This window comes from Grammomys surdaster, unplaced genomic scaffold (assembly GCF_004785775.1).
Source record: "Grammomys surdaster isolate TR1022 unplaced genomic scaffold, NIH_TR_1.0 143, whole genome shotgun sequence".
Taxonomy (NCBI): domain Eukaryota; kingdom Metazoa; phylum Chordata; class Mammalia; order Rodentia; family Muridae; genus Grammomys; species Grammomys surdaster.
Window position 1 is genome coordinate 2973275 of NW_021604601.1, and position 18656 is coordinate 2991930.

The 18656-nt window shown below is 43.4% G+C and overlaps 1 protein-coding gene across 1 annotated transcript in view; it reads left to right on the forward strand.

Moving 5' to 3' along the window:
• The first annotated feature begins 4794 nt into the window (after positions 1–4794).
• Iyd (iodotyrosine deiodinase) overlaps positions 4795–18656 on the forward strand; it is an 18048-nt gene continuing 4186 nt past the window's right edge. The window contains exons 1-4 of the mRNA XM_028764370.1: positions 4795–4986; positions 10859–11050; positions 12423–12582; positions 18472–18628. Of these exons, the coding sequence (XP_028620203.1) occupies positions 4821–4986; positions 10859–11050; positions 12423–12582; positions 18472–18628 (675 nt within the window). The 5' untranslated portion in view covers positions 4795–4820. The remainder of the gene's footprint in view (positions 4987–10858; positions 11051–12422; positions 12583–18471; positions 18629–18656) is intronic.

Sequence of the window (18656 nt, forward strand, 5' to 3'; positions counted from 1 at the left end):
CTCATACTGCCCAGTCATCGAGCTTTATTGCAAATGTAGTGGGAAAATATCTCGCTAAAGTGAATATTTGTCTAACACACAGAACGTCCCTTCCTAAGACATTGGAGTATGGGTCCAGAGGTTCTACCCTGGGAACTTCAGGATGATGCTGCCTATATCATACTGTCCAGTGTAAGCATGGCAGTCTGTGATGAAGGCACACAAGGATGGTGCTCATCTTTCAAGGTTTGATCTCTTCTCCACAATAAGGACAGTAAGTGTGTCTACCTCAGGGTGCTCCATGTCCCTTTCTCTGCTCCTTGGAACTCAGACCCAGACTCAGAAGTTGTACAGTTAAAATGAAAACATCGGCTTTATTGCTGGTGAATGTCAACCCTTGAAAGCACTTAGATGTGTTTGGAATCAGGCTCCCCTGTCTTCCTTACAGCAATGTCTCCTCCTGTTCCTGTCACCACCGATCCTGGCCCCCACTGAGCCCCATTCTGCTCTGAATGAACAAACAGCACATGGATGCTATCAAGCCTGGAGACCATACAGCAACCCTCCATTGCTATGCTGTGATATGCTGTGAGCATGTGTGGGTGGGAGAATGGTCTGGGAAGCCAATGGTAGGGGTGGAAGGGGATAGGCATGTTATGTAATGTTCCACCATGAAGCCAGGCTCACCAGGGGAAATGCTCAGGACAAGCAAGCATCAGCGGCCTGATAGTATCAGTAACTGTTGTTACAACTCAGCAAGCACAGCTGCTGTCTCCTTTTCCTTGCCATTTGGCCTGAGGCTGAGCTCTTTCATAGAAAAGCATTGGTTTCAAAAGATGATGTAATACAGAGACTGGAGAGTTGCCATGATTTTTCTCATGGGCCCAGCTTGTGCCCTGAGAAGCACAACTTGCATACTGCTCAGGTGAGGGAAATTCCTAGGGACTCCTCCAATCTCAGAATGACTTCCCTAGGAGCAAAGACAGCCATCATGGATGGATACATGCTTTCACAGTTACCAGCTTTCTGGGACCCGTGACTTCCCTTATGCGTCTTTATGGGAACTGTTTATAGCCAAGAGTCTATATTTGGGGACTCTCAGAACTGGCACAGCTTAGATGTCCACTGGGTTAAAAAAAAAAAAAAAGTACATCAAGCCTGTGATCTCACACTTTTCTCCTATGGGGAACATAAGGAGCAGGACTAAGAATAGATTCAAATGTGTGGTTTGCTAGGAGGGGGAAGGTATAACCTTTGATTTTACAGTAATTAATCTCCAGTGTCGCATCTGGCACTGGTGAGATCCTAAGAGAGTTGAGATTCCTGTTGTCTGTTATCTGAATTCTGAGCATTTGTAGAAAAGCTACAAGAGATGCTACTGTTTGCTTTCTCAGCCACAGCCTTTCTTGGCACCTGATTTAAGGTGACCAGAGTCATCTTAGTATAAACCAAACAAACCCAATTTCATCCTTAAGATTCTGAATTGATGTTTATAGGTATTTTGTTGACTGTAAGATACTGTGTGCATTTGAAACATGCAGTAGGAAAAAATGTTTCAGTTAACACTTAACCTTAACGGTAGGAAGTTCTGCTTCTCTAGGTGGTGTGGGGGCTTCAGTCTGAAAAATCTAAATTTGGAGTAAAGTCAGGGTTGAGTGTCTTTCCTCTAGGCTAGTCTCTCTCAAACTGTAGCCAGCAGTAGAGTCACCTGAGCGACTTGTGAAGACCAGACTGCTGAGCTCTGCCCTTAGGGTATATGAGCTAGTAGGCCTATGATTTGGCCTAGAATTAGCACCTCTAACAAGCCCCCAAGGGATGCTACTTCTAGAACTAAGGTCTTACTTTGAGAGTCCCTGGTCTCACTTGCTCCTCTATATAGCCAATGACACACGACTCATCCTGTGGACTCAATGGGATAGCACAGAGGAAGACTTAACCATCATTGCCACATAGACACCATGAGTGTAGGCATGATGCAACCCAGTGAGTGTCAGGTAGAGACATATCCTTGGGTGGGATAGTGTCTTAGTTAGGGTTTTACAGAAATCATGACCAAGGCAACTCTTATCAGGACAACAGTTATTTGGGGCTGGCTTACAGTTTTAGAAATTCAGTCCATTATCACCAAGGTGGGAACACGGCAGTGTCCAGGCAGGCATGGTGCAGGAAGAGCTGAGAGTTCTACATCTTCATCTGAAGGCTGCTAGGAGAAGACTGACTTCCAGGCAGCTAGGATGACTGTCTTAAAGCCCACACCCACAGTGACACACCTACTCCAACAAGGCCACAACTCCTAATAGTGCCACTTCACGGGCCTAACGTACACAAACCATCACAGATAGAATAGTTGGCTTGTGCATAGATGAAGCTGACTAATTCATTTAAGTGGACTTGTAAGTTCTGGTGTCTCCCTGACTTCATATTTGATCTAAGATCAGATCACAGAGTTCAGCCCACCCCGCTTCTATTTTTTTTAAATCATTACCATCACAGTTGCTGCTGAGCACTTGATCTCAGCTAAGATAGTTTGGTTTGCTTCTGTGAACTCTGCTGGCTCTCTCCATGCCCTGGGCAATCTCTTCTCTACAGAGCCCCACTGTGCCCTCCTTTGCCTTCTGTGAACAGATATTGGGGACTTTAGGAAGCAGGAAGAAAGACAGATGTCATAGGTTTAACATCAGCATAGTATTTGTTTGTGGGAGATGTGTCTTCTAGAACAATACTATTCCTGATATGATCTGCAAGGTGGCAGTGGCACCTGCCCAAAAGATGGAGATGAAGAAAAATGACGGTGGGAACAACAGACAGTGGGAAACACCTGGTGTCTTCTCTTGTAGCTTCCTCAGCACTCTTTCACTTACTTCACTGGATAAGGACAAAGTACAGAAGTTAAGTTGCCCAGGATGCTTTCCAGCAGTGGTTCTCAATCTGTGAGCCATGACCTTTTGGGAGGTCAAATGACCCTTTCACAGGGGTAGCCTAAGACCATTGGAAACCACAGATATTTGCATTATGATTCCTACAAGTAACAGAAATACAGTTATGAAGTAGCAAAGAATATAATTGTGTGATTGGGAGGGTGTCACCACAACATGAGGAACTGTATTAAAAGATCACTGCATTAAGAAGGTTGAGAACCACTGCTATAGAGGTGCTGAGAGAAGAGAGGGCTCATCTAGGCCTCCACAGATCAGCCACATAGTGTTCTTTGACTCTATGTCACAGACCCTGTCCCTCAAGGGAAGCCACAGTGTTTTGGCGTAAGTGTACAATACAGTGGTGACCTGAAGTTTTCCCTATACCAACACTATCATAGCTGAAGTCCTGGCCACTGACAAGGTGTTAGGTTTAGAGGACAGTGAAGCTCACTGGGTCCAGCTCAGGTGAAAACTGAAGGAATTCACTTGACAAAAGATGGGGAGCAGGACACACTCTCTCCACCTCCATCCCCGTTCTCTGAGACCTGCAAATGCACCAGGACAGGAGAAACTCGGGTGGGTTTCAAACTCTGGAGTTGCAGTTTCTTCCGTCTGGAAGCCTTGGCTAATCTCCACTCTGCCCTGCCCATCCTGCTGCTGATACAGCTGCCAGGCTTCTTGACCCTGCACTAGGCTTATTTTAAAAATCTCTTTTCTTTGAGCGTGAGCCTTGGTAGTCAGGTAGCAATGCCAGACAACCCTTGCCCCAGCTTACCCCTGTAACCTAGGCAGGTTCAACACTTCAGGCTTCAGGGTTCTAGTCCACGCTGCAGAAGTGCCCAGCATGGGCTCCTTTTAGCCAAATAGAGGCTATCTATGGTCCATTTATCTTCTATTGGCACTTCGCATGTTATTTGACCTATTCATGCCTCATTCATATGAGCTCAAATGGCAGCAGTAGTGGGATCCATGGCATGAGGGTTTGTGAAGCATCTGTGATTTAGTATGTGGGGTATGTAGAAGCCACATGGTAAGCTTTCCATGAGTAATGGTTCTCTCTTCAGTTCTTCCTTCCTACCCCAATTCCAGTTGCGAGAACAGTACAAGCCAGGAGGAACAAAATATGCTGGTCCCCAGGGCTTGGACGACTCAACCTCTGGAACTATGAGACACACGTTTCTGATATTTAAATCTCTCAGCCAATGACATTTTTGTTATGACAGCCTGAACAATAAAGACACAGGCAAGGATAAAAACTAAGACAAAGAAACAAAAACTCTCAAGTTTAGATATAGTCATCTTAAACTTTTTGTGTCACTGTTTTCCCCGATTAAAATCTTTCTCTAATATAAAACACTAGCCTTCTCTGTTGCATATGTTGGCACGGCTGTTTAAAAAAAAATTTAAAACCCCAGGGCAGTGCCTCATACATATGCTTTTGAAAATACACTTTGACAGCCTCTTTCTGGACATTTTCTTTCAGGATATCAGAATCTATGTTTATAAATCTGCTCTTTTAAAAAACGAGCTCTCTGGTCAATTCCTACCTTCAGGCAGGCTGAAGATGCTCTGAGAGAACAGTTAAATAAGAAAAAGGTCAAATCTTTTTGTTTAAACTACCACCAGTAATCTAGTACATTTCAGTGCTTAACACACTCCATAATCACTAATGTCTGAAAATAATACTGACCAAGTACACAATTTTAAAAATGTTTGCATCAGAGCAGGACTAAGCTCACATGCACCAGGCTGTGAGTTTTGCTCCTTTGCAAAGTCCTCGTGGAGTCTGAGAGTCTGTACTTTGTTCCTTCCCTGGCACACTTCCCCCTGTCTACATCGACTCCCAGCATTCCCTGCTTCCATCTCTGTTTGTATAAAGGCCACTGTGAGAATGCGCACACCTTCCGGGTCGGACTTCAGACCATGTTTCTCCTCACTCCAGTCTTGGTAGCAGTTGTCTGTATCTTGGTTGTATGGATCTTTAAAAATGCTGACAGGAGCCTGGGGGGAAAGGAGGAGGAGGTTCAAGCTCAGCCCTGGGTGGATGAAGACTTGAAAGACAGCTCGGAACACCTTCAAGTGGAAGAAGGTAACAACAACTCCCTGCGGCACCCAGGGCTTTGCCCTGCATGTGTTTATGATGGCAGGAATACAGAGAGCAAGCCATGCTGGCAAACCATCACTCTTGTTGTGAAAACAGAACAGTGTGTGGCAAGGATGGTCATCTCTGGTCGCTTGCTGGTACCAGCCCCCTACTCAAGTCCAAAGGCACGGAAGCTTAGATCTCTCCCACCTCAGATCCTCTGTCTTCCCACACCTTCTCTCTCAGGGGTGGGGTTGGGGGCGGGATCTCTGTACAGAGTGACAAGCAGCGAGCATGGCCAGGTTTTGATTAGGATTGCTGAAACTGAGAAAGTGACCCGTCTAAGGATTGGCTACTTTTTCTTACGCCAGGCCCTGTACATGAGAGACAGGAGTAGCCTCCATGCCAGCAAGATAGAGGTCTGGTTTAGGGAATGAGATAAAATAAGGAAACAGATCCACTCTGTGGAATTAGTATAAGGTATTTAGGAGAGGCTTGGGGATCTGCTGTGGCATTGAGAAACAGCAAAGCTGACCCGTGGGTGAAAGATGTGAGCAGCAGAGGCAGAGTGTGTCCGGAAGAGCACAAAGCCTAAACCCATGGTCTAATGCTTGGGACCAATTCCTGGCAGATGGAAGACGTGCAGACAAAGAAATGGGGAAGAGAGTGCTGGCGTGGCTGGCATTACACCAGCAGCTTCTCAACCTTCCCAAAGCTGCAAGTCTTTAATATGGTTCCTCACATCAGAGTGACTTGCGACTGTAAAATCACTTTCACTCCTACTTCATGACTGTAGTTTTGTTACCGTTATGAACTGTAATGTAAATATCGGATATGCACGATATCTGGTCCCACTTGGGACGTGCTCCCCTTACCACAGAGAAGCGCTTTCCTTAACACCGACGTCTGGTCTAAAGTTTGATGAGGAATGGTGCTTTGGTGGGAGGGTAGTGGATTCCCGAGTCACAGCGAAGAGCATCCTGTTTTAGATATTGAGGAAGATGGAAGGAGTGGTTGTGTCGCTGTCCTCAATGGACAAGGGTGGGAAGATGTGGTTTCTGTGGGTGTGTGCTGCATTTAAGATACTCAGGATGGTAGATGAGAGACTCTGGCATCAGCTCAAGACAACGCTCAGAGGTTAAAGAAGTAAGAATGTCACTAAGTGGGTACTGTGAGAGAGAAGGCTGAGGGAAGAACTTGGGAGACACCTGAAGATAAGAAAGACATGGCAGAGATGTATGCACTACAGAAAGAAGATGACATGGTTGAAGAGCCTTGGGGACCACAACCCACTCACATAGCATGTAGTGGACCCAGCTGATGCCATGTCATATTCATCTTTATGGTAATACAATGAGATAGGCATTATCATTACCTCCCGTTGCAGGAGACTGAGGCTGTGGTAGGGTACCGCCCACCTAGGCAGGTAGGGCTCTGGCAGAATAGTTCCAGGGTCCAAGCATGTAGGGTCTTGGGTGTGTCTGCTCTGCCCTGTCGGTCACAGGGAATGACTGCTCCAGGAGGAGGGACATGGGAAGTGGATCAGGTTGATTGGGCTTACCCCATGCTGTTGCCAGGTGTGTGTTGGGCAGTAGGGAAGTCCGGGACACCTTTCCAAGGGTGGGCAAACACAGTCTGAGGCACAAGGCCGGGGGCCATCTGGTTCTCAAGCTCTTGGCATCCATGTGCAGCTGGAAGCCACAGAAGAGCTGAGAATAGAGTGCCCCTCCTGCCCCCTGAGGGCTGGATGTAGCTCAGGGCCAGGGTAGGAGGGTGGGTAGGGGTGAGGGGATGGGTAGGGGTGGGGGTGGATACGGGTTGAGGCATGGGTAGCTCCTGCTGGTTCCTAGGGAGAGTCCTTGGGTTGAGCTTGGTGGTTGGCTTGGTGGTCGTGGCTGGGAGCGCAGAGAGACCTTCTGTGGGAGACTAGACAGTGGCTCTGTAGGCAAAGACTTTCTCCATGGCTCCCCCATGGTGGATCCTGATGAGAAGAGAGTCTGTGGTTCCAAATCACTTGTTGCCATGGTGGAAAGTAAATATGTAAAACTGTACCCCACTTCTCAGGATGGGCCTGAGGTTAAACAGCTTTTGCAGGGAGGAATGTCTGGGAAGGAATACTTATTGGCTAAGCCCTCCAGGCCTTTAGGTACCTCATTAAAATGGGGATCTGTCTTGAGCCTATGTGACCACTGGTCATCTCTTCTACAAGTGGAGGGGTTGGGGCATTGCACTTAGGTGGCTGATGGCCACAAATCTATGGGGTGGCAGGGGTGGGGGTGGGGGTCGGGGGGCACTGCAGCTAGTGTCAGGGCTCTGGTGCCCAGAAACAGGCAAAGCTCCAACCGTTCCTTCAGCGTCTCCGGGGCTTCTAGCCTTAGCTCAACAGGGGACCATGCTACCTTTCACAGTTCCACACAAGCAAAGAGCTGTTTGTGGATAGCCTCTCCCAGAGAAAAGCCTAGAACAAAGGAGTCATGAAAAGAGAAGTTCAGAGATAGATTTCTTCCCTTCCAAAGCCACATTTGCGGGAGCAGTCAGGAGTTCCAGAGCAGGGAGGGAGAAGTTGCGTTGCTTGTTTTTAGGGGTCCCTGCTAACTCTCCACTGCTGTCCCTGCAGTCTTCCTTATCTCAGGAAATGGTCCACCCCCTACCCAGGTCCCGAAACCAGAAAGAGAGAGGACCTTTTTCCTTCTCTGCCCAGAAACAAGTCTCCTGGGTTTTGTCACCATGATGCTTTGGGAATCTGTTGTTCCTTCTGCTTCCCTGATGGGCCAGCTTCTGTGTGACCTTTCTTTAGCAGTCCTGTCTCTAAAATGTCCCTCCACACGTGTGTTAGAGTCTTCTCCTTACTTCCCCATGGATGGCTTTCTGTGGTACCAAACCTTAATCCACATTTGCACTAGAAGCACATTCTATGGGTTCATTCACCCTGGCTTTTGGACTACTCCACATTCTGTGAAAGCCCTCTCTTCTGTGTCCATTGGGACCCAGACATGGTTCCTTTCAGCTGCTCAGACTGGCCTGAAACAGACTATGCCATTGTCAGTCTTCTATTAAAAACATGTATTATAAAAGTCAGTATTTTTATTAATTGAAAACATCATCAGCTACCAAACAACCTTCATTTTCTTTCTACTTATTTTGTGATTTTGTGTGTATGTTTGTGTATGCAGGCATGTATATGCCATGTCATACATGTATGTAAGTCAGAAGACAATTGAGGAGCCTGCACTCACCTCCCTCCATGTACGTCATTGGGATTGAACTCAGTCTGTCAGGCTTGGTGGCAATCACCTTTACTAACTGAGCCATCTTGCTGTTTATCTGCCCCAGGCCCTGGCTGCTCAGGTTCCTTCACAGTCTCAGACCCCCCACTCCCATCCCTTGTTTTCCTTTTCTGGGTCATTCCTCCAAATCTCTGTAACTTCATTAAAAAAAAAAAAACAATCTACTCCATTGGAATGATTACAGTTTATTATTCTATCCTTAAACATACTTGCTGGTTTGTTTACGTATATAAGCTCTAAGGATATAGAAATCATGCTCATTTTATTCATAAATTCTCAATAAGATCTTGTTGAACAAATTGCCTATTTTAATATTCCAGGAAGGGTATGGGAGTGTTGATAAAGGTAATGTGTATTATACATGCATGATACTTTGTGTTTTGCAGCTATGTAACTAAGACATTGAAAAAAATTCCTGAGTCAATCACACCCACAAAATGTCCCTCAGCCCAGAATATCGTCACCACAAACCATGGTAAAATCATGGCTCCAGGCATCTCCCGAGCATGGCCTGGAGAAGAAAATTGTTCATCCACTCACTATCTCAGTCATCTTCAGGATTTGACATGCCTTTTCTCACTGTGCTTCTTATAGCTCGTGTATCTGTAGCACATGTGTAACTTACATGTCAGCCGAGCTTGCCCTATTGGAAAACAAAACAATCAGACAACAGAACCCACAACCAAACAACCAAATGACATCCAACCAAGCAAACACCAAACAACCACAGAAACGTTTTAAAAACAGTCTGAATCTTAGGTACTATATTATGAATTGGTGAAGCAGGGGCAGATGAATGAATCCCTGACAGTCACTAAAGCCACCCTAGTCTAAATGGTGTCCATGTGTCTCAGGGTTTTACTGCTGGGAACAGACACCATGACCATGGCAAGTCTCATAAAAGACAACATTTAATTGGAGCTAGCTTACAGGTTCAGAGATTTACTCCCTTATCATCAAGGCAGGAGCACAGCAGCATATAGGCAGGCATGGTACAGGCAGAACTTAGAGTTCTACATGTTCATCTTAAGGCTGCTAGCAGAATACTGACTTCCATGCAGCTGTGACTAGGGTATTAAAGCCACACACCACAGTGAAACACCTATTCCAACAAGGCTACACATCCTAATAATGCCACTCCCTGGGCCAAACATAAAAACCATCACACCATGCCAGAAAAGAAAACCTATCTCCAAAACAAGATGAAGGACATCCAAGGTTGTTCTGTTTCACACACACACACACACACACACACAGAGGGGGGGGGAGCAGGGAGCAGGAGAGAGAGTCAGCTTCACATGCTTTCAGGAGACTGATGCCTCTTAACAATTTTTGAGGACTTTGAGGTAACTAATTTCACGGAACTGTGCACTCTGAAGTTCAGCCCCATGGGCTCCTGCTTTCTTCTGTGTTCTGACTCATCCATGCAGAGCAGCCACATTTAATCTTCCATGATGTCTCCAGGTCTCTTCCACTCATACAGCAGGCTAGCATTCAGAGTACGCCCATTCCCCTTCTAAAGACCTTTTCAGATACACTTTGTAGGCCTGCCTTTTGGTATTCTCTGCAAACTCCATTTCCTTCACACCCTCGTCCCTACCTTACGGAAGCCACTATAACTCTGAAGCTTATTTGTTTCTTTGCTTTTCTTCATGCTCCTAAGTAAACTGGCTCTGGTTTTTCTTGATCATTCATCTATGTTCTCTGTCTTTTGCTCTTTTTTCTAGTCTAGAATTTTATTTTTTCTTACCAGCAATTTAATCTAAATAATTCTAGTTAGATTATAATAATCCGTAGAAATTTTTATAAGTATATCATTTTTTTCTTTAAGCATAGTGTCATAGTTGTTTGCTCTTCTGTGAATTCTTGGAGCACTGGGGCACCTGGTTTTATTACTAAGCATTGATTTTACTAATTTTACTCAAGATATTCTGTTCTCTTGGATGCAGGATTACATTGATGAATTATTAGAAATTGTTTCTAAAATTCTTTACACGTTGTCATTTGCTTCTGCTAGACAACTGGGATACTTCCAAGAAGAAACACTGAGTTGGAAGAGAAACACACCAAAAATATCCTAGGCCCCTGAAGGATGACATCTTTACAATCCACTTTCCCAAAGGATGTAACTAGAGGGTCTGGGCTGATTCAACTTCCTATTGTGTGGGCTTTGGTTTGGGTCATCCTTGATGCTCAAGGATTAAAACAGAGACTGAACCTGTAGGAACTGGCAGATGTAAGCAGGAAACATGAGTCACTGTGTTGTTAGCCCAATGCTTTGACAAAGACAAAAACTGCCTCATTTGGTGACCTGAATGGGGAATTGTGTTAAATAACCTACTCTGCCGTTTAACAGAACTTCCACTTGTTAATTATTGTTTGTAATCTCTTTTGATTTGTGACAGGTCTAAATTCTGAAGAATGATCATGATCAGTGGTCAAAATTCTACAGATCTACTTTTTTATTTTTTTTCTTTTTAAAAAATTACATCACCATTTAGACTTTTCTGGAAATTTATTCCTCTGACCCCAAGTGACCTTATAACCAGGGAGGCAGCTGAATTTTCTGTGCTCCTGCCTCTTGTTTGCAGATGCTGAGGAATGGCAAGAGTCAGAGGAGACTGTGGAACACATCCCATTCTCTCACACCCGCTACCCAGAGCAGGAAATGAGGATGAGATCCCAGGAGTTCTACGAGCTCCTCAATAAGAGACGCTCTGTCAGGTTTATCAGCAGTGAGCAAGTCCCAGTGGAAGTCATTGACAATGTCATCAAAGCAGCAGGTAGGTAACTGCATGCCGAGCCTTGCAGAATGTCAGATGCTGTGACAGAGACAATGTTGGGACAGCACTGAAGTTCAAACATGCCAGGGTGGTGTGTTTATCCTTGAAGGCATCATAGTTTGGGTTTACTGCTGTGAACAGACACCATGACCGGGGCAACTCTTAGAGAGGACAACATTTAGTTGGGGCTGGATTACAGTTTTAGAAGTTCAGGGGACGATTACCGAGGTGGGAACATGGCAGTGTCCAGGCGGGCATAATGCTGGATGAGCTGAGAGCTCTACGTCTACGTCAAAGACAAACAGGAAACTGTTCTCGGGCAGCTAGGAGGATGATCTCAAAGCCCACCTCCACAGTGACAGACTTCCTCCAACAAGGCCACACTTCCTAATAGTGCCACTTCCTGGGCCAAGCGTATTCAAACCACCACAAACGCTTTCCCATTTTTAGTGACTGCCAGAAACATGGATTTCTCTCTACATTTTGATTCTTTATTTTCTTGGAAAACAGATGTGACAACCATTAAAATCTTTTTAAGTCAATACATTTTATAAATTTTATTTAAAGCTAAAAATTCTGAATATGTTAGTACACATTGCAGGAGAAACATCTCTCCCCTCCTCAAAGCAGGCCCCTTCCTCCACATTCAGTTCAGACTTATATGTTTGACTTTTAAGAAACAAACTCCAAGACACTCTAATACAATAATTGGCTGAATGAGCAAAACAGCAATATTTCCTTATGTGAGTTTGTAAAGCTAACTAAAGCAAGATAAATTCACTTTAAATGTAAATATCCCTGCCCAGGGGAAACCAAGAACACTGATGGCTACACTCTTCCTCTAGGATTGTCTTTTCTGTTATCTTATGCCTCTCTAAGACATATTTACTTTCCTGTGTGGAGCTTGTTGCATACTCATTGAGAGCCATCTTTAATCCAAAAGGTTTCAAGAATACTTTGTTTCAGTCAAGAATACAAATGCCTTGGATAGTTGTATCCTTTATCTAAATGGCAACAGTCAATAGTTCCCACCCTGTGCGGGTATGTGAGTTTAAATTAAATTCAACCTCTTCCTCTTCCTCTTCTCTTTTCCTCCTCTTCTTCTTCCTCCTCCTCTTCTCTTCCTCCTTCTCCTCTTCCTTCTCTTATTCTTCTCTTCCTCCTCTTTCACCTCTTTCTGTCTGCCCTTCTTCCGCCTTCTATAGCTTTTTGACACAAGATCTTGCTTCCAATCCTCCTGCCTTAGCCTCCCAATTGCTGAATGGGCTTACAGACATTCATCAGCACAGTACCTGCTATTGTACTTCCTCTTAATGATCAGTTTTACATTCTTCTGCAGTCTTACACTCATTTTTAATTTAATGGGCAACAGGAACAGCTCCAAGTGGGGCCCACACAGAGCCCTGGACCTTTGTGGTGGTGAAGAACCCAGACATGAAGCATAAGATCCGAGAGATTATCGAGGAGGAGGAAGAAATAAATTACATGAAAAGGATGGGAAAGCGGTGGGTCACAGACCTGAAGAAACTGAGGTACAGAGCTGATGGAATTAGGGGTCCTTGGTTTGCCTGTTACTGTAAGAAATTACCACTGCAGGTCCTGAGTTTGTAAGATTTAAAATTATTTTTTATTATCTTACTTTGATGATGTATTAAGTGTTCATATTAATATGGCACAGTGTAGCATTTCAGTATGTGCATACAAAATCAAGTTTCACCTTGTTTCTCTTGTTTGTTTTGTTTCTTCATTTTATTTTCACCCTTTGCAAAGGCTCTGACCTAAATAATTGTTTTTTAATTATTTTTTAAAAAATTATTTTTAAAAATTCATTTATAAGTGTATTTATTTATTTATTTATTTATTTAAAAGATTTATTTTATAAGTGTGTGTGTGCGTGTGCATGTGTGTGTGTGTGTTGAATAGTTATGCATGTGCAGGTTCCTATAGAAGACAGAGGTATCAGAACCCCTGGAGCTGGAGTTACAGGCACTTGGTTACTGACTGATGTGGTTGCTGGAAACTGAACTTGGGTCCCATGGAATAGCACAAAGTGCTCTTAACTGCTCAGTCATCTCTCCAGCCCAGAAACTGCTTGTTAGCTAAAACTGAAGAATTACTTCACTTTCCACCAGTCCGGAACATAAGATTGTGACGTGCTTCCCAGGATCCTGAATGAAGCAAATCCTTTTTTGCTACAGTGACAGGATCATTCCAAACAGTGTTACCACTTAACCTTTAATTAAGAGCACCTTTAGTAGGTCTGCATTATCAAAAATATATTAGTACTGTGGGCTCCTCCCTTCAAAAGAAAACAGAGTGAAAGTCGGGGTGACCTGGGGCAGGGGTGGGGGGCAAGGTGGGTGGGTATTGGCTCTCACCTCTCAGAAGGCCCTAAAGGAGGCAAGCCCAAGTTCTCAGCTCCAGGCAGTGCAGAGAGGCCCACTGCCTCTGTCTCCAGCGGTGGCCTTCTGTGGCCAGTTCTGTTACCTGCCATGTGACACAGTGACAGGAGCCTGCGAGAGAAGGTTGGGATCACAAGCTTGGTGACGCAGGGGGACTTCTAGTCTAGGAATCCACATGAGAGGAAGGAGTAACGGATCTCTTGGCCCTGCTGTTATTGTGAGGGCGTAATTTTATCTTATGATGTTTATACTATATAGGAACAGATGTATTATGGAGTGTATTATGTCATACTGTGCTCTCACATAAGCGTGAGGTATTAACAATGAAACTATAACGCGTACTGTACATTCACAAAAAAGAAAGGATAAGTCAAAGTCAAAGTGGACTCTTCATTTAGTGAAACACGGGACTCCAGCTGGACGCAGTACCTTCAGAACTCATCACCCCTCACTTCCTGTCTCTGAAGCTTAATCATTCTCTCATCTATGTACCCACTCTCCTTACGTGCACGTTCACACATCTAAAATAGCTACCAGCACTCAGCACTTCAATTATTAGTTCACTTTCTTCTCATTTCATAGACATTTTTGTTTAGAAATTCATAATACAAACCAAGTAGCTCTTGAGAATACAATAAAGTTACAGAGTTGCTTAACCAACAGTATGTGCACGGGTACACACATACATACACTCACACAGATACATATAAGACATATTCACATACACACACACACACACACACTAGCAAATGGACACTGTGCCCAGTCACCTTTTCCAGCTGCCTTTGAAGTCCATAGCTGGTATTTTTAATATATAATGTAATATTCAACCTTTACTGTCTCGGGCTTGGGTAGCTGTCTATCCAGATCTGAAAATGCCAGCTCTCTCCTCAGTAGTCCCTGTCCCCTGCAGCCTTTTTATTTGCTCCAGTATGATGCCTTCATGAATTAGTATAAAACTAAACTAACCGAGACTAAACGAAAAAGATCAGCTGATAAAGTATGCTTAGGCAAAGTAAGTATGAAAATATTTTTGAATGATTGACTTGCCTTAGAAGCTAGGCAGACTGCTTAATCTTCCTCAAATATTTTTTAAAATTTGCTTTGCTTACTTCTCTATACATATTTTATATGTGTTTCAAATTTAATCAGGTCTGGAGAAAGGTCTAAGTGGTTAAGACCACTTGCTGCTCTAATAGAGGACCTAAATTTGGTTCTTTGCACCTACCATACAGCTTACAGTGGTCTGTACCTCTGGTCCTAGGGGGTCCAGTGTCCTCTTTTGGCTTCCTTGGCCACCAGGTATGCACATGGTATACATATATAGATGCATACAAAATACCCATACACATAAGATTTTTTTAAACTAAGAATTTTAAAAGTTAATTTTAAACATTAGGAATATGACCAAAATCTTAAATTATAAAAATATCCAAAAATGTAATGCAATTTACATAGCAGAATGTAGCCTTGGGGCACAGGCACGGCCTTTTGGCAGCATTAAGCCTCCTCAATGAATGATGAAAACCAGAGCTGCCGGGCCTGCTCATGGCCTGAAGGTAGCATGTGTTACTGGTAACCACTCCATGCTAGAAATCTAGTGAGTTCAGTAAGCGATCAAAAGGGATCTTCTTATTCGTCGTTTCTGTGATGTAAAAGTGTGATGTGTGTGTTAGTAAACACCACTTTCCATAACTTAATTTACTTAACCATCACAAGGACCATGCACAGGAGCCAGCTTTACACAGTGAAAACAAAACCAGCTATTGTGGCATCAGAGCTGCTCTAAATCATGAATGTCCTCTCTCTGTGAGGTGAAAAACATACTAACCAGTTGGACTAAGCTGGTTGAGGTGGGAGGGCAGATCCCAAAAGCTTGAGATCAGCATGATATACATTTCTGTTGTGTCTTAAAATGTTGACTCATAACCAGGCTAAACCATAAAATGAATAATCACCATTTCTTGATAATTATTTGTAATATCCCATAGGAAAAAGGCAGCTGTTTGGAATAGATAATTCTACAGGCCTGTATCTCTCTTTTCGATATCTGTTCTAGAATGAAGTTTCAGCACAGATGTAGAGGGCAGGGTAGTAGAATCAAGAAAGATATGTTTAGAGTTGGAAAACAGAAATATGAAGTTATCATCAGTATCCACATGAATGGCCTCCCTCAGAAGCGCTCTACCTCACTCCACAGCTAGGATTTCTTCATCTGCTCACTCTCGTTGGCACCATTGCTGTCCCCAACATTGCTTCTTTCCTTGTTCTAGCAACTGTAACTCCTCCCTCAGTTCTCCCCAGCCTGGCCATCCTTTGACCACCCTCCTGCCTGGGCCACGACCATGGTCCAATATCTGGGTCCCCTCCCACTATGACGACTTTGTAGTTGGTTCTTCAACTGCCACTCTTGGTGATGACATTCTCATCAGCATTGCCCGTGTTTCTAAAATGGGTCTGATCACATGACACTGCTGCTAAGTGCAAGGTAAACCCTCCATCACTTACCATATAAGGACCCTGCAAAATCTGCATGTACCTTCCATCCCACCCATGTAACGGCCAGCATGCCTTCCATCCTGATCTGCTATACATCATCTTCCCTCCTTGACTACACTCACCCACTCTTTCTTCCAGGATAGCCCTCTCCAACTACCCTTCCTCATCTTCATTGCCCAACTGGAGGCCATTTTGATGTTTCCAGTGGTCTTTTTCAATGTTCTTTTACACAACCAACACTTTGCTTTCAGAGTGGTACTTGTTATCTAATGCATTAGTAGCACTCAGCAGGCTTTGTTTTGGTGAACACCTGCTTGGTGATCAAAGGCTATAGAGTCTTTCTGTTTCAGGATATTTGATCCCATTGTGAACCCTAAGATTGTATTATTTGCTGAAAAATAAATATTTCTAGTTGTGGTGTGGCTCAGACTTAGCACACACCTTTAATCCCTCTGGCTGGAATACAGTCATGCCCTTAGAACACATCTGTAATCCCAAACAATGAAGATAAAGTTAGTTTATAAAAAAAAAATGCATCACTGTTAGAAAGTGATGTTTAATTGAGTGGCAGACAAAGTGACAAATCAGAGAAAGATTTGACAGAATAGGATATGCCCAACTTTCGTGAGAACAGAGAGGAACAGAGAAAGAGAGGTGACTTAAGGGAGAGCAGTGCAGAGAGAGGGAAGGAGGTAGTTTTACTGGGACAGTTGTACAGTGACAGGTTGCAGAGAGAGAACAAGCTAAACACAGGTGAAGACAGGATGAGCCAGAAAATAAGAAGCTTGAAGATTAGAACAGATTGACAGAGATAGTTTGAGATCAAACAGAGAAATTCAGGAGAAGGCCAGAGAAGCCCAGAGAAGCCCAGAGAAGCCAGGTTGGATGAACATGGAGAAGAGTTTGAGCCAGAACAGTTGAGTTGAACCAGCTAGCCAGAGACCAGAAAGAACTAAGAAGGGATAAGCTTATTTAGTAGTAAGTCTCAAGACTGAAAACACTCTGGGCCTAGATAAGATTGTAAAGAGGCTAGAAACTTCCAGGCATAGGCCTATGTCAGCAAATGGAAGCAGTAAATAACTGGAGACAATTAATACAAAGAATAAAAGATACTCTTTGTTCTAGCCTAAGATTTAAATTCCTGCCTGAAATTACTTCTTTGTTTAACCTAATGTCAGATTCCTGCCTGAAGCCTACTTCCTTGTCCTTGGCCAATGTCATATTCCTGCTATGCAGCCCATTTCCTTGTCCTTGGCCCATGTCAGATTCTTACCAAGCAGCCCCAAAAGCTTTCTGCCTCCCCCCTTTTTTATTTCATAAACAAGACTGAGCCTGTCTTAGGTTGTCCTAACAAGAATGCCTTCTTTGCCCATCATGGAATATGCATTATCAAAAACAATGCATTTATGTCTTAGGTTGGTAAGGCTCTGTGCAGAATATTACCCGTCCTTGGCTTGCCAGCCTGTTAATTTAATAACTCTGTCTGGGGGTCCATTTTCAGTTTCAAACCATGTACTTTGGCTGCCAACATGTTGATGTTGTTAAAGACAAGCTTTAACACTATGGGCAGGAATAAAAGTATTCCCAGGACAAAAAGGGCTAGCATGATCAAGCTATATATGCCATTCTTGAAGCTTGACCAAAGTAGAAATACTATGTGTAATTTTATAAACAGTATTTTCAGCATCAATGTTCAGCAGAGCAGCATTCTTTAAATTCATAACATAACTATGCAAAGTTAACAAACCCAGAGAGGTATTAGGATTATGCCAAATACACTGCAAGTATCTAATTTCAGGCAGGAATCTAAATAGTAGGCTATGACAAAGAAATAATTTCAGGCAGGAATCTAAATTTTAGGCTAGAACAAGGAAGTAGGCTTCAGACATGAAAATGACTTTGGGCTAGGACAGGGAAGTAGGCTCAGATATCTTGGTCATCCTGGTATGCTCTTCGAAACAATGATCACGGAAGTGTTCACAGAACTTTGTTTATTGCCTTGCTTGTTCTTTGACTATGTTTATTGTCTTGCTTGTTCCTTGACTATTTGCATCTATTGTATTGCTGGTTTCTCAACCTAGAACTGACCTTAATACTTGCATGTAATTAAAATGGTATAAAAGCAAAAAGGAGGAGGAGGGATGAGATATTTCCCCTCCTCTAAGGAGGGGAAATAAGGAAAGGGTATGGCATCTGAAATGTAAATAACTAAAATATCAAATAAAAACAAAAAACAAAACGAGATACTCTTACATCTTTCTGTCTCCTTCAGCATTTTGCCCACTTTTCCATTATTGGCACACACTAATGTATGTTTATTTATCTCATTAACCTTATAGAAAAAGATAAATATGGCAAAAATTAAAAATCTAATCTTTTTCAACTTCAATAATAAAAGACAAGGAAATGTGTATGTAAAAATCATAGCTAAACTAAGGTAGTTTTTAAAAAGGGAGGAAAAAACCCTCAAAATTCAGAGTAAATAGTCTTCTAAATGTTCTTTCTACTCTGTCCCCAAAGAACCAACTGGATTAAGGAGTACTTGGACACTGCCCCAGTTCTGATCCTTGTTTTTAAACAAGTCCACGGTTTTGCTGCAAACGGAAAGAAGAAGGTTCACTACTACAATGAGATCAGCGTGTCTATTGCCTGTGGCATCCTGCTAGCTGCATTGCAGGTATGCTGCACACCCTGCTAGCTGCATT